General features: G+C 41.4%; 2 protein-coding genes across 4 annotated transcripts; one reads left to right on the top strand and one right to left on the bottom strand.

Annotated features, from left to right (window-relative positions):
• Positions 1-67: 67 nt before the first annotated feature.
• On the top strand, positions 68-8,016 carry LOC105279018 (ras-related and estrogen-regulated growth inhibitor). 3 transcript variants are annotated; one of them, XM_011338540.3, is made up of 6 exons: positions 68-664; positions 2,047-2,160; positions 5,928-5,984; positions 6,694-6,767; positions 6,854-7,120; positions 7,199-8,016. In XM_011338540.3, the coding sequence occupies exons 2-6, from the start codon at positions 2,064-2,066 to the stop codon at positions 7,352-7,354; spliced, it is 651 nt and encodes a 216-aa protein (XP_011336842.2). In that variant the 5' UTR covers positions 68-664; positions 2,047-2,063; the 3' UTR covers positions 7,355-8,016. The 3 variants fall into 3 exon arrangements, with proteins under 3 accessions (XP_011336842.2, XP_011336843.2, XP_011336844.2); XM_011338541.3 differs by lacking the exon at positions 68-664 and adding an exon at positions 726-1,821; XM_011338542.3 differs by lacking the exons at positions 68-664; positions 2,047-2,160; positions 5,928-5,984 and adding an exon at positions 6,248-6,439.
• Positions 8,017-11,165: 3,149 nt separating this feature from the next.
• LOC105279017 (general transcription factor IIE subunit 2) lies at positions 11,166-12,773 on the bottom strand. Its single transcript, XM_011338539.3, has 4 exons — positions 12,460-12,773; positions 12,103-12,367; positions 11,812-12,021; positions 11,166-11,722 (listed from the first exon to the last, which is right to left on the bottom strand). Exons 1-4 carry the CDS (start codon positions 12,519-12,521, stop codon positions 11,408-11,410), a joined length of 852 nt encoding a protein of 283 aa, XP_011336841.1. The 5' UTR covers positions 12,522-12,773; the 3' UTR covers positions 11,166-11,407.
• Between the last annotated feature and the right edge of the window lie 289 nt (positions 12,774-13,062).

Raw genomic sequence — 13,062 nt, forward strand, 5'->3', positions numbered from 1 at the left:
GACGCCAGTTAATGGTCCCGATCTGCAGTTTGTCGTCGGCCGGCGTCGCGGCGCCTGTGCGGCGTCCGCTCCAATTTTATCCGGACGCGAAGACGGCGCGTCGCGGCACGGCGGGACATCGGCCGTTTCGAATCTCGACCTTCGTCTGTGCGCACATCTGCGGCACCGGAAGTGGGTGCCCGTACGTGGCGGGAGCGTGTATACGTGGCCAGCACCGAAGAGAGCAACAAGGGGAACCGGCGGCGAGGCCTCGCACGACCCGCCACAAGGGAGAATGGCCCGAGACAGTCGTGCCGGGACCAAGAGCCGCGCCAGTACACGCCGCGAATTCTGCGACTCCACGTGACACTCGCGATTAATTAATCGGGCAATCACTTAAATCGTATTGGCACGATACAAACAGCCTGTACGTACCGGAAGTGCCGTGTCCGATCCGCGAAAGGCGAGTCCGCGCCGCGAGTTTGGTCTCTCGATTGTTGATCCGCTCGATCAATCATCAGCGAGTAATTTCAGCGCGAGTCGTCCCACATATCGCGCTTCGGGCTGGAATTATGCGTTCCTGTCGCCGCGTGGTGAACAGCACGATCGCGATACGAACCGATAGAGCGTGTAAAGGGGGACAGTGAAACAATAGCGGTAGCGGATTGTGCATTGCGGCCGACCGGTAAGTTCTCCACTCGAGGTACACTTTGTACGTGTGTGTGTGTGTGTGTGTAGTAGAAATAGAATATGCGTCTTCAGGTATCCCCTTGGCGATTAACACAGGCTGGTATTGGTGTCACGTTTCTATTTTTTTAACAACGCAGTCATCAAGTAAACGTTAAACTATTGAACGTCGCAATTTTGCATCGTAAAGATCGCTCGTAAAACGCGGCTGGTTTTATGTTTGGCGACGTAAAATAATTTCCATGAAAATAGGCGGAAAATTGAGAAAATATTTCCCGCGGCAAGATACCTCGCGCAACGAAGAGGAGGAGGCACCTCTCGGCAAAAGGGACTATATTAATCCCACGTTAAGTACCATCCACTCGCTTCAGACGTGTTTCATCTGCATAATTTTACACCGCTACACACAGCGGCGCCTATTCATTATGCTACGCGATCGCGGCTACTTTGTTATGCAGTGAAATGCTCCCGAGACCCGTTAATACCGTTCGTTAAGGGAAGTGTGTCATTAAGCGCAGAGATCTCGACACGTTTCTCGGGAGCGATTAAGTGCAAATCACCAGTCGCGTTACTCGAGAATTAAATCATTAATAATCCGCAATAAATTAATAGCGAATTAATTATCCTGTGATCTCTCGATCAAGAGCAGCAGCATCGGCACGCGAGATTACACGAAAATTTCGTAACGCGCGTCGCGCTATCATCCCCTATCGTGACCGGTATCCGTACCCCGGTAACCCCGCCATGTTGTTAGACAGTGGAAGGAATTCCGGAGATTCCACGGGACATGTGTGTGCAAACCGTTCTATTAATGTACCCGTCACGCCGTGCCGATCCGCCGTGCGGCACCGTTTCCTCTCTTTCTCTCCCTTTCCGCGTTTCTAGACCGACAGTCGTCCGCTCCGTTCCTCTTCCGAAGTGCGTAGCGCGTAGGCTTATTCAAACACGCTCCCAAAGAGAAACAAGCGGCGGATGCCACGAAGTGCCGTAAAAATCCTCGCTCCTCTTTTCATTGCGCTCAAGAGGAAACGGAACACCCGGCGAACGGGCGGTGGCCTCAAACGGCGGGCTGCTGCTCCCGCCATGGGGATGAATGATAAGACGCTCGCGCGGAAGTAACCCTCTCGGTATAGTTAATCTCTTGGCATGCCAATGGTACGTGCAAATTTTTACATTCACAGTAACGAGTGACAATAACGATAAAAATTTGTTTTGGAACGAAAACGTTATCTTTGACAATGAGGAGTTAAGAATTTTGCGTCGATATTTTAAGGATGTTCTTTTCAAGCAATAAAAAACAGTTTAACGCTCGGTGAAAACTTTCTTAGATATTTAAATATTTTCCTGCGACGTCCATCCGTCTAATCTTCTTTTCCGCAGTGACAAATGCTCATAGTATGACGTCAAATGCAATTAGAGGCATCAGAAGGAAGAAGAGCTCGCTCTGCGAAGTCAAGGTGGCTGTGATAGGAGCGCCGGGAGTCGGCAAGAGCGGTGAGTTTGAGAATGAATTTCGATGGGACCGAACTTTTGCCGCAATGAAACTTGGTTGAGTTCTGCACGTCTACGCTGACACTGATGTGATGAAATCGTCAATCAAGGATCATGGGGCATCAGAAATTAAAATTAAAGTTAATAGGGTAACGAAAGCGATGTTCATTTTAATTTAAATTATTCTTCATCGCAAGAAATGTTGGAGCAATTAAAGGAATATTAAGGATGACAGAATTCACAGAAGCTTACTAGATTCTTGTGTGAACCAATAGTGACGCTTTTCGATGATTTTTTATCGTAAATTTTTATTTTTTACCTTAAATAAAAATTTGTTTTAATTTTATGACTATTAATTATTTCATTTATTATTTATTTGAGTTTTATGATTATTCCGCGATGATTTCGGACGCTGTGCAGCGCACGTGCAGTACCAACCAAGATGTTTTACTGGCACGCTTTAAAGAACGATTTCATGCAACATGCGCTCCATCCTATTTCGCATTAACGCGAACATAATCGCGAGTACCGGAAAGCACGCGGGCTGCCGCGATATTACTGCGAGTTCTCTGATCTCGGGCTTTTGCGAATCTGGCATAAATCGGGAGACCTTGGCATGTAATTAAGAACAGATTCGTTTCGCCGCTCGTACCGCGTGCGAAGTCGTCCACGTCGTTGCTTGCCGCGAGCGTTCCCGAGCAGCAATAAATTAAACGAGGAGCAAAAAATAGGAAAGACGCGTATTTAAAAAAAAGGCGAATTTTCCGACGCCACATTCCGAATTCAAGTGCAAGTGCGCGTGCAAGTAGCACGGAGTCCCAAAGAGCCTCGCGTGATTCCGACGCATATATACGCGCATGTACGCGCGGAGACCGTGAGAGTGGCCAACCGCGTGTATTTTCGGTAATGGCAAGTGTAAAGGCAGGTGGGCGAGTAAATAATTGGTCCGTCCCCGGTGCAGAGCTGCACCGTCTCTTCTGCCGGCCGCAGAATACGCCCCGCGTCACCCCCGCTCGCGCGTGCTCGCTATTTATAAAGTTTTATTTCAAATTCCGCGTCAGATTATCATAAAGTTCCGAATCACCGCGCTTTCAAATCTTGTGATCTTGCGATTTCGAACCGGAAGAATATCGTTTTCCATGCATTCGAGCAGCACGCGCAGATGTCTCTGGAAGATAGCGTAAAAAGGGAACATATTTCTTTTCTCTGGCAGCAGATCGAGTAATTCGTATCGAGATAAAAAATCGATAATAATATATATTATAATATATATTTTAGATTAAATAAATATGATTTTTATGGATAAATGATTCCAAGTGTTAATTTCACATGAGAGTTTTCAGATTTCCCTTGCAATATTTTCATTTTATACGTGCTTGCAAAGGTTCGTATAACAAAAGCTATTGTATCGTGTAACAAAAGCTATAAGTTATTAATAACAATAAGGTGACATATAATATTTTAATATCATTAAAATATTGGCCGTTACTATCAATAATCGTTTGTCATAAAATCGGGCAATAATTTGATCCCGCGCTGATAAAATGATACATTTTTTGAAGCAATTATTCATTTGTAATTTTACGAACTGTTGCAAGTATCTATTTAATAAATATTCAACAATTCAACGCTGTTGAATCTGATATTACAATTCTCGTATCTAAAATTTTTGTAGCACGCTCGACAATCGACAAATGGAATTCTAAACTCTCACTGTCATTGAGATTAAATCGGGGAGAGGCATCCCAATGATCTTGGTCCACAAGTTTCAAGGCAAATAAACCGATCGCTAATAAATTCGCCGACTTCGAAATTCCAGGCGACCCTGTCGATCAAGACTGTCTGTCTCTACTACAAACGATATATGTTTCTCCGCAGAAGTACACCGTGACATTCTTGCGGCCATGAAATTTTTACGAACGCACGCTCGTTCCGTCTGCAAACCCAAATTCAATTCAATTCACAATTTATTAGCATTGGCAAGAAAAATGATATCCTTTTTTCTTCTCGTTTGACAGATCAGGCAATTTATCTCGCCTATTAAATTTAACAGAGATTTGTTAAATTTTATCTATCAGCTGTCAGCATTATACTATACTTGATGCGATACGAACCGCCAGTTTATTCGGGAAGAGAGTGCGTCCATCGTGTTTTGGGATGAAATAAGCCACGATGGCGTCAACGTGTCGCTCGTGCAAGGTTTTGTGGCGCCGCGGCAGGTTCGAGTACGTGGTAAAAATAGTGTGGTACACCTCGAAGCGGGTCACTAGGTTGTAGCTCTCGTTTCTCCCGATTGAATCGCGGTATCATATCCAGCAGGAATCATCAGAAATCATCTGCCCGTCACTTTCACGCGAGACGTTTCAGATTAATGAAATGGACATCGCTTTGGTAACGTCGCAGACTCGGCGACAGTGAAAACTCCGCCCGGAAGTTTTCACGACGCTCCTCTCGCGACTGAAAACTGTCCGGTTCTATCATTCGAACAGTTCTGGCTGATCATTTCTCTATTTCATACAAAAAAGACAAATCTGTCAAAAAAAAGAAATTAATAGAGGAAAGTCCCCGATTATGAGATACCATATCGATTTTGCCGAATGTAAGGAAATCTGTAGGCAGAATTTAAAATGTAATACGTTCTCTTGAAGAGAATTTAATAAGCTTTAGGTTGGTGAAATGAAAAATCTAATTTAAATATTAGTTTTTCTGAAAATTAAAAAAATTTGAAAAAAGAGCTTTACGCAGGATCGAAAAAGTGTGCTCCTAATATAAGATACCTCGAGAAATCGGTGTTAAAAGTGCAAAATACATCAGTATTGCAAGTAAAAAACTTTATTAGATATTTTTATAAAAATACTGCTGCCACAGCCTTCGCCAAATCTTCACGATTCCACTGTCGACGCTTCCTCGTTTCTCTAACCTCCATAGTCAGATTCTATAAAAATTAAATACACAAAAATTCGTAATATAAATTCGTATTAACTTTTCTTTAACCTTAAGTAGTATTTTCTTTCTTTTTATTACACTACATACTCTTCATATTCGAGCAATAATTATCTAATATTAAGAGTACCCTGAATATCTCATTATACGAGCCACGCGCCTAGCGGTTCCGCGATCATGAAATCTATCCTCTACAATTAAGCAATTCAACAAATCGCGTATTTTCCTGTTACTACGATTCTACTCTATAATTGCATACTGAATTTATTGCCAACCATTTCTTTATTATGTAATAAACAAGGTTTAAAGACTTACCTCAAGTTCCTTTGACACGTTCACAATTTCACAAACCTTTTCTTGCAAAAGCTAAACGCAAAAACGAACAATGAATTTTTCACTAAATACATTTTACACCAAGAGTAATAAGTTTATGGTGGAATTAACAGATGGTGCTCACTAGTTTAGCAGAAACCCCATTATCTCATATTAGGAGCATATCTCATAATAGGGGATTCCCCTCTATATCTAATATCTCTCCAATTTATTTCACAAAATCTTGTTAATTACTGGATGCAGTTTGTCGTGCGCGTATTATCAGTCGGAGGCAGTACCTTCACGCTGGTCTCCGCTCGCGTGGCCAATGCGTTGCCAATAAATGGGCAGAATGTGCATCGACGCGCGCGCGCGAGCAGCCCCGTGGACCGTTTTCCTCGACGCAGTTTTCCAATTTAATTATATCGCGTGCATAACGTAATTACGTCACGCCTAAATAAGTAAAGTAGCAGATGCAGGCGCGCGAGCGCATATAAATTTGCATTACGTTTCAGCATTGACGGTGAGGTTCCTGACGAGGCGGTACATCGGCGAGTACGATCATCAATCAGGTAAGCGAGACGCATCTCGATGCATCGTAACGCCGATTTATCAATCTGCCGTGCGAGATGTATAATAGGGACCGGCGTGCATACGAGCACGCACGAATAACGCCTCGCAGCCGCTGAAAAACTGCCAGCAACTGTAATCCGCCTCCGAGGCCGCGCGTATCCTCCTCCCGGCGCATACCTTGCTCCTCGCGTCTGCGCTAAATTTATCGAAGACGAATTTGACACTAGACAGGACGGGTACTAATGCGAGGTTGATACTCGAACGAGAACTCGTCGTTTTGTACGTTTTCAGCGCGAAGACGGCGGGCACGTGCCGGTCTCGAACTAAATCCGAACCGAGAGGCCGCTTAATGATACGCGCATTTCCTCCGCCAGCACTTGTTAAATGATCGGACGGCGGAGAGTCGTCGAGAATAATCGTGTCTCTTCGCGACTCACTCGTGAGAATTTTGCAAGTAAAGATGTTTTTTTTCTCTCGCGTTCTTGCGATCTGAATTCAATTTCGAGAAAGTGAAATTTACGTTGCGATGAACGAAGGCAAATCTCTCACGTTGCTATTATTACCGAATTGTTACGGAATTTGTTTTAATTCTATCTTTAGGCAAAACGTTTCACGTCCTGTCCTGTTTGACAATCCTTGCCTGCATATTAAGTGCGAATTTTTATCTCTATTATTTAATTAGTTTTAATTAATTATCTTATCTTTTAGAAACTAGATACAAGCATGAGGTATTGGTTGACGGGGAGCCGATTCTCTTCGAGATTTCAGATACATGTCCAAAGGTAACTTCCCGTCCATACGAAAATCCTGCGATATTTCATAAACGATTGCTTACACGTAACGATTTCTATTTTTAACGACGTTTCAGAGTGACGATGAATTGCCGTCGATGGACACTCTACAATGGGCGGACGGTTTACTGTTGGTTTACTCGATAACAGACCGAGGCTCGTTCAATTTTGTAAGGAAAGCGAAGGAAGCCCTCGCGGTGGCTGATCCCGAGGCTGCGATGCCTCTTGCCCTCGTCGGCAACAAAGCTGACATGGTCCATTTACGGCAAGTCAGCACCGAGGAAGGCGAGATATTAGCAAAGGATTTCGAGTGTTGGTTCAGCGAAATAACCGCCGCGGAACAGGTAGGCGCACTTACGCTTTCCCACTTAATAATTCGCGAGCGCCGGCTGAACGTATTTCTCCAGTAGTAAATTGTGCAGGTCGCGCAGGTCGCAGAATCCTTTCACGAATTATGCAGGGAGGTTCTCGCCGCCAGAAGAAGGAACAAGCAATCCTTGCTGAACCGAATGCTCGGCAGTAAAGCGACGCGCGCTTACTCGCGAGGGAAGAGCGATTCCGCGCTGCCGAAGGAGTAACGTATCGTCGCCCGGAATATTTGCAGGCGTTATAAATATATCAGAAAGAAAAAAATCAGTGTGACTGTGTCCTGAAGGAAACGGAGGAAACGAGACAATCCGGAGATACGACCGCAGTTCGGGGGGAAGGAGAGAGGCGTAGCTATGATATATATGAGTGCCAAAGAAGATGTCACGGTTTTTAATTTATACGATGATAGGGCTCGAATAACTTGTACAGACTTTTGTATAATGTAATATCTCCGCAATACAAAACAGATATATAGCCACACACATTACCTAATCTTCATGCAAGATATCCTAAAGTTCCAAGATACGTTGAGAAAATCAGGAGATGCGACATGATGACCAACTGACTCGGGTTTTGTGTAATACTTTTACATTGCGAGCATTGTAATGGATTTTGTAATCTTTTTATCGTAAATTTAGTGGACCGACGCGTGATTATGGCAAACTGCGAAACGAGGTATCTTGCCATTCAGCCTTAACGCACGATTTTGCCAAGATATCTCGTGTAATTAGTTAGTAAAAAATATTGAGACTAGATATTATTAATGGATATTTAATGATAAATATTTAACAGTAATACTTTATAACCATACGCTTTGTAACAAACAGTATAAAAGAATGATGGATAAAAATAAAAGAATGGACTTTTAAAACGGTGTTCTATAAATTTGTTTTAACAGATAAAAATCCTATCAAAAAAATATTCTACGTACGAAATTTCGCAATTTTTATTCTAAAAACGTAAATCCAGATCTAAAGAATCACAAAACGCGACAAAAGTGCACAAAATATGCATAGCTACCTTTCTATTATTAATTACTACCGTACTACATTAATGAAAGATATATGATCGCGTACTTGCTTGTTAAATACGAAGAAAATATGCACGTTGTCCCGAAAATTACAACAATTAAAAATTTAAAAGTACAGAATTAAACTTAAAGATTCATAAAACATTATGAAAGTTCATAAAATATTTTTAATTACGCTTATATTAATTATTAATGTGGCGTATAATTGAATGGAAGTGGAAAAGGTTACGTTTGTACTATACGATGCATGTTCCCGAGTCGTCGGAATTCTCCAAAATGGATGTATTAGGAGCAGGGCAGCATGATAGGCGAAGAGGTGTCACAATCACTCAGGTCCTGCCGGTAAGTATTACTACAAGTAATTATCGACAGTGTGATTACCGACTCAGCCTAACAGTCGGTAACGTTACCGACAATTTCGAGGAGCTTTGTGTTACTCCTTTAGCTATTCTGTTAGCCTGCTCCTGATACTTCCATTTTCGAGATTTTCGAACGTCTCAACGACGATTCGTAGAGTACAAACGTACAGTTTTTCTTTCGTATTATTATACGCTATATTAATATATTAATATTAATGTAATTGGAAATATTTTGCACATTTTTATGACATATTATAATTTTGTAGATTTAATATTATATTATTGAAATAAAAATTGTTTTATTTACGCATCGGATTACGTATAATATCGTCAATTGAAGCCAGAATAGGCATAATTTATTAGCTCTTGTATATCGCACAAGAAAATTGACAAAATATGCACATATTAATCTTGCAATCTTCTGGTTTAAGAATAAAGAAATAAACATACAAAATTACAAAACACCATAAAAGTGTATAAAATATTTGTAATTTTGTTTGTATTTATAATCACAACAAAATTAACTTTTTTAAAAAAGGTACAAAAAAGCGCCAAGTATACGCGCCCGAAGAACGCGTTTAAAGATGACCTCTATAAAACTATAATGATATCAACCAATTGCGCCAATTATAAAAATGAGTATTTATGCAAACCAAAAAATCTATTACATTTATTCTATTTATTACATCTATTATATTTTTATACAAATAAATATTTTAATATATATAAATATTTTTGGCATATTGCCAAGATTTCTCGACTATTCCAAATCCTTTAGATTTAGAATTGAAAAAGTTATCGAGCTTAAAATATTTTTCTTTTCCGAGGAATTCTGTGATATTTATATTGTTAGTTGGTATATTGCCTAGATTCCTCGACTATTAAAAATCCTTTAAACACGCAAATGAAAAAGTTCTAGCCCGTAGAAAGTTTTTCTTCTCCGAGGAGTTCTGAGTTGATGATATCATTATTTTTTATATTGCCTAGAGTTCTCTGCTATTGAAAATACCGTAAATTCAAAACTGAAAAAGTTCTCGAGTTTAAAATTTTTTTCTTCTCAGAGGAGTTCTGAGTTGATGATATCATTATTTTTTATATTGCCTAGAGTTGTCTGCTATTGAAAATACCGTAAACTTAGAAATGAAAAAGTTCTTTAACTGGGAAAGATTTTTTAACTGGGTCTATGAATAAACATTTGCAAAGGACTGTTCTAACATGGATTTTGGATTGCGATATGGACTATCAATACATTTTTGCAAATGACCGTTGTAACTATTAAAAAACCTACCCTGTATATTTATGAAATAGTAGGCAAAAAATCGGAGGCAGAAGCGTCTCGAAAAATGAGAAAATGTACATATCATGCTAACGAAATTCAACAACTTCCATTTGCGGAATATAATATTGATGTTCGAGAAAAAGAAAATGCATTAAAAGTGCACAGAATATTGCTAATTACGTCTATATTAATAATTAATATTGAGTATTATTATACTACTATATTCTCAATTTCTAATGTCCTATTTACTCTTTCATCAATACATTAATATAATTATAAATACAAGTAAAATTACGTTTTATCCACATTTATGGCGTTTTATAATTTCTTACGCTTTTTATTTTCACTTCTCCATTCTAAAAACAGAAGATTGCGAGATCAATAAAGAACATGTGCATATTTTGTCACTTTTCTTGTGCGAGACGTACGAGAGGTAACAAATTGTACGTGCATACCACTTGCTGTAATCGATATTATGCACGTTCTATTAACAAAAGTAAACAATTGTGAGTTGAAAAGTGTAGCATTCAATCTAAGGAATCATAATACGTCATAAAAGTGCACAGAATGTTTCTAATTACGTCGATATAAATTATTAATGCAACGTATAATGGTGCGGAAGATAAAAGATTGCGTTCGTACTGTGCGAATCTTGCACTTGAGTCGTCGAAAATCTTGAAAATGGAAGTATTAGGAGCAGGATAACATGTTGCGCAAGGAAGTGACACAATTACTCCAAGTACTGTCGATACTATTACCGACAGCGATTACCGACGGTGTGATTACCGACATAGTCGGTAACGTTACCGACAGCGTGGTAGAGTTTGTGCCGCTTCCTCGGCTATTCTGTTAGCTTGCTCCTGATACTTCCATTTTCGAGATTTTCGACGACTCAAGCGCACAATTCGCATAGTACAACGTAACCTTTCTGCCCGGTATGCTTAATTGTACGCTGCAGTAATAATTAATATAGACATAATTAGAAATATTCCACATACTTTTATGACATGTTATAATTCTTTAAAGTTCATGCTGTTTTTAAAATAAAAATTGTTGAATTTTATCGATAGAACGTGTAGATTTTCGTCGCATTGGACACGTGCATTTCACATAGAATCGTTACATTTTTTATTTTATATATTAATATATGGGCAATTATCAATATTTTATGCACTTTAAATATGTTTTATGATTCTGCAGATCACATGTCGCCTTATTAAAATCAAAATTATCGGATTTTACGGCAAAATGAGGTTTAAACAATTTTTTAAACACATGATAGCTCAGTTTTATTATCTAGTACGAATTTCGGAAATTCAGTGGTGGGAAACGTGGAAAAATACAATTCTCAATTTATTAAAAACTTGGAATACTTTATTTATTTTGTATTTACAATGAAATTGTCATGACAATGTTTTACGTATTAAATAACTGAGATCACAGATACAATAGTTTATATATATGTATATTGGCGCGCTCGAAGAATATTAATTATTATTTACAAAATATATTCTACGTTTATGTCATACCTATAACTACTTCTCACGTCGTTTTGGATCGAGGTATCCACTTGATACGGCAGTATTTCATTTCCCTAATCGTCGTACGTTTCCAAGACGTCCGCCAAGTGTTCGTTGTCCCTCGGCTTCTTAAATTGCTTCCTCCTGTTCACGGGCTTCTTTCGCTTGATCGGCGCCGGCTTCTTCAGCCCGTGATCCTGCATCGATCTGATCCCCTGTTTCTCGAGGTACTCGTCTATCTTCTGGTCATCCATCGCGTCCACCGCGACGGCTCTCCACAGCTTCTGGAACTCCTCGTCCAGGGGGAACTGCGCCGTCTTGTCGTTGTAGAAAACGATCTTTTTCTTGTCCAGCGGCCGCGTGATGTACAAAATCTCGTTGTGCAGGCTCTGAAACACGCGGTCACGATGACGCGCTTTCAGTCCGGCGGACGCTGCTCGTGGTCGAAAATCATTTCCGCGCGCGGTGGTTCGCTCACCTTCAAGTGTCTGTCGCAGTGCGGCAGGCTCTCCTGCACGTCCTCCAGCAGGATGCCACCGAGGCCCTTCAGGTCGTGCTGCTTCAGGAGCCGCAGCAGCGACTTCTTGTCCTTTATCTTGTACATGGGCTTGAAGGCGAACCTGCCGTCGGGCGTCACCTCGATTTTCGGGTTCTTCACCAGAGCCTCGGTCTGGAGCCACTGCTTAACCTGCGGCACGCGACAAGAGGCGCGGAATGCAACGGACCGATCGGAACTGGCGACGGAAATCGCTTCGAAGTCGACGCTCACCTTCGACCCGACGTCCAGCTGATTCGTCTCGTCGAGGATCTCCTCGAGCGTGAGCGGGTGATCGTCCCCCTCCTGGTGCCTCGCCTTCATGTGCTTCACTATCTTCGCCAGCACGCCGAACTTGTACTGCGTGCTGCCCGTCATCGTCTTGTAGTTGACCATGTCCAGCTTCGGCCCCGTCGACACGGACGAGGGCTTCGGCTTCTTCTTCGACGACTCGTCCCGCGCGGCTTCCTTCTCCTGCTCCTTCCGCTTCTTCTCGATTCTGCAAAACGAACGATTCGCGCTCGAAGCATATGATACGCGTAACGAGGTTAGGTTATAGGTTAGGTCGCGTTACCGCGCGATTATACTCACGCCGGCGTGGTCAGGGCGCGCTTCTTGAAGAGCTCGCGCTCTCTGAGCAGAGCCGGGTCCATGATGCTGCGAGTTTTGGCAACGCGATTGTCTACTTCGAGATTTGTTTATCGTATACCGTCGATCTCTTCTCCACCGATGCGCGCGCGCTCGTACGGGTCAGGAAAGACTGCTGCTCGCCATCTTCGACGCTTTCTGACCGTGCGCAGATGTGGCAGCGTGCGCGTCGATCATATGATTCGGCGTGCACGTGATCGACCACGTGCTCTATCTCGCTGGTGGGCGATTTAATTTCTGTGAATATTTATGATTTTCGGGATAAATAATCGAAGACACGTGGCCGCAGGACTGTATATGTCTTCTTGAAATTATGAATGGAAAAACCGTTTCTGAAAAAATCAGGTAAGCATTTTCAAATCTATTGCAATTATTTCTGCGAAGTAGCAATGCAATTAAAAATAACTACTGCTAGCTAATTAAAAATATAGAAATAAAGAATTCTTAAAATTGACTGAGACTCTGCAATTACGGCAACGGGTGAATAGAATTTGCAAAATAGTTTTATTAATTAAAGGATGTCATTTTCGGCACGGGATTAGACTA

This window comes from Ooceraea biroi, chromosome 9 (assembly GCF_003672135.1).
Source record: "Ooceraea biroi isolate clonal line C1 chromosome 9, Obir_v5.4, whole genome shotgun sequence".
Classification (NCBI taxonomy): Eukaryota; Metazoa; Arthropoda; class Insecta; order Hymenoptera; family Formicidae; genus Ooceraea; species Ooceraea biroi.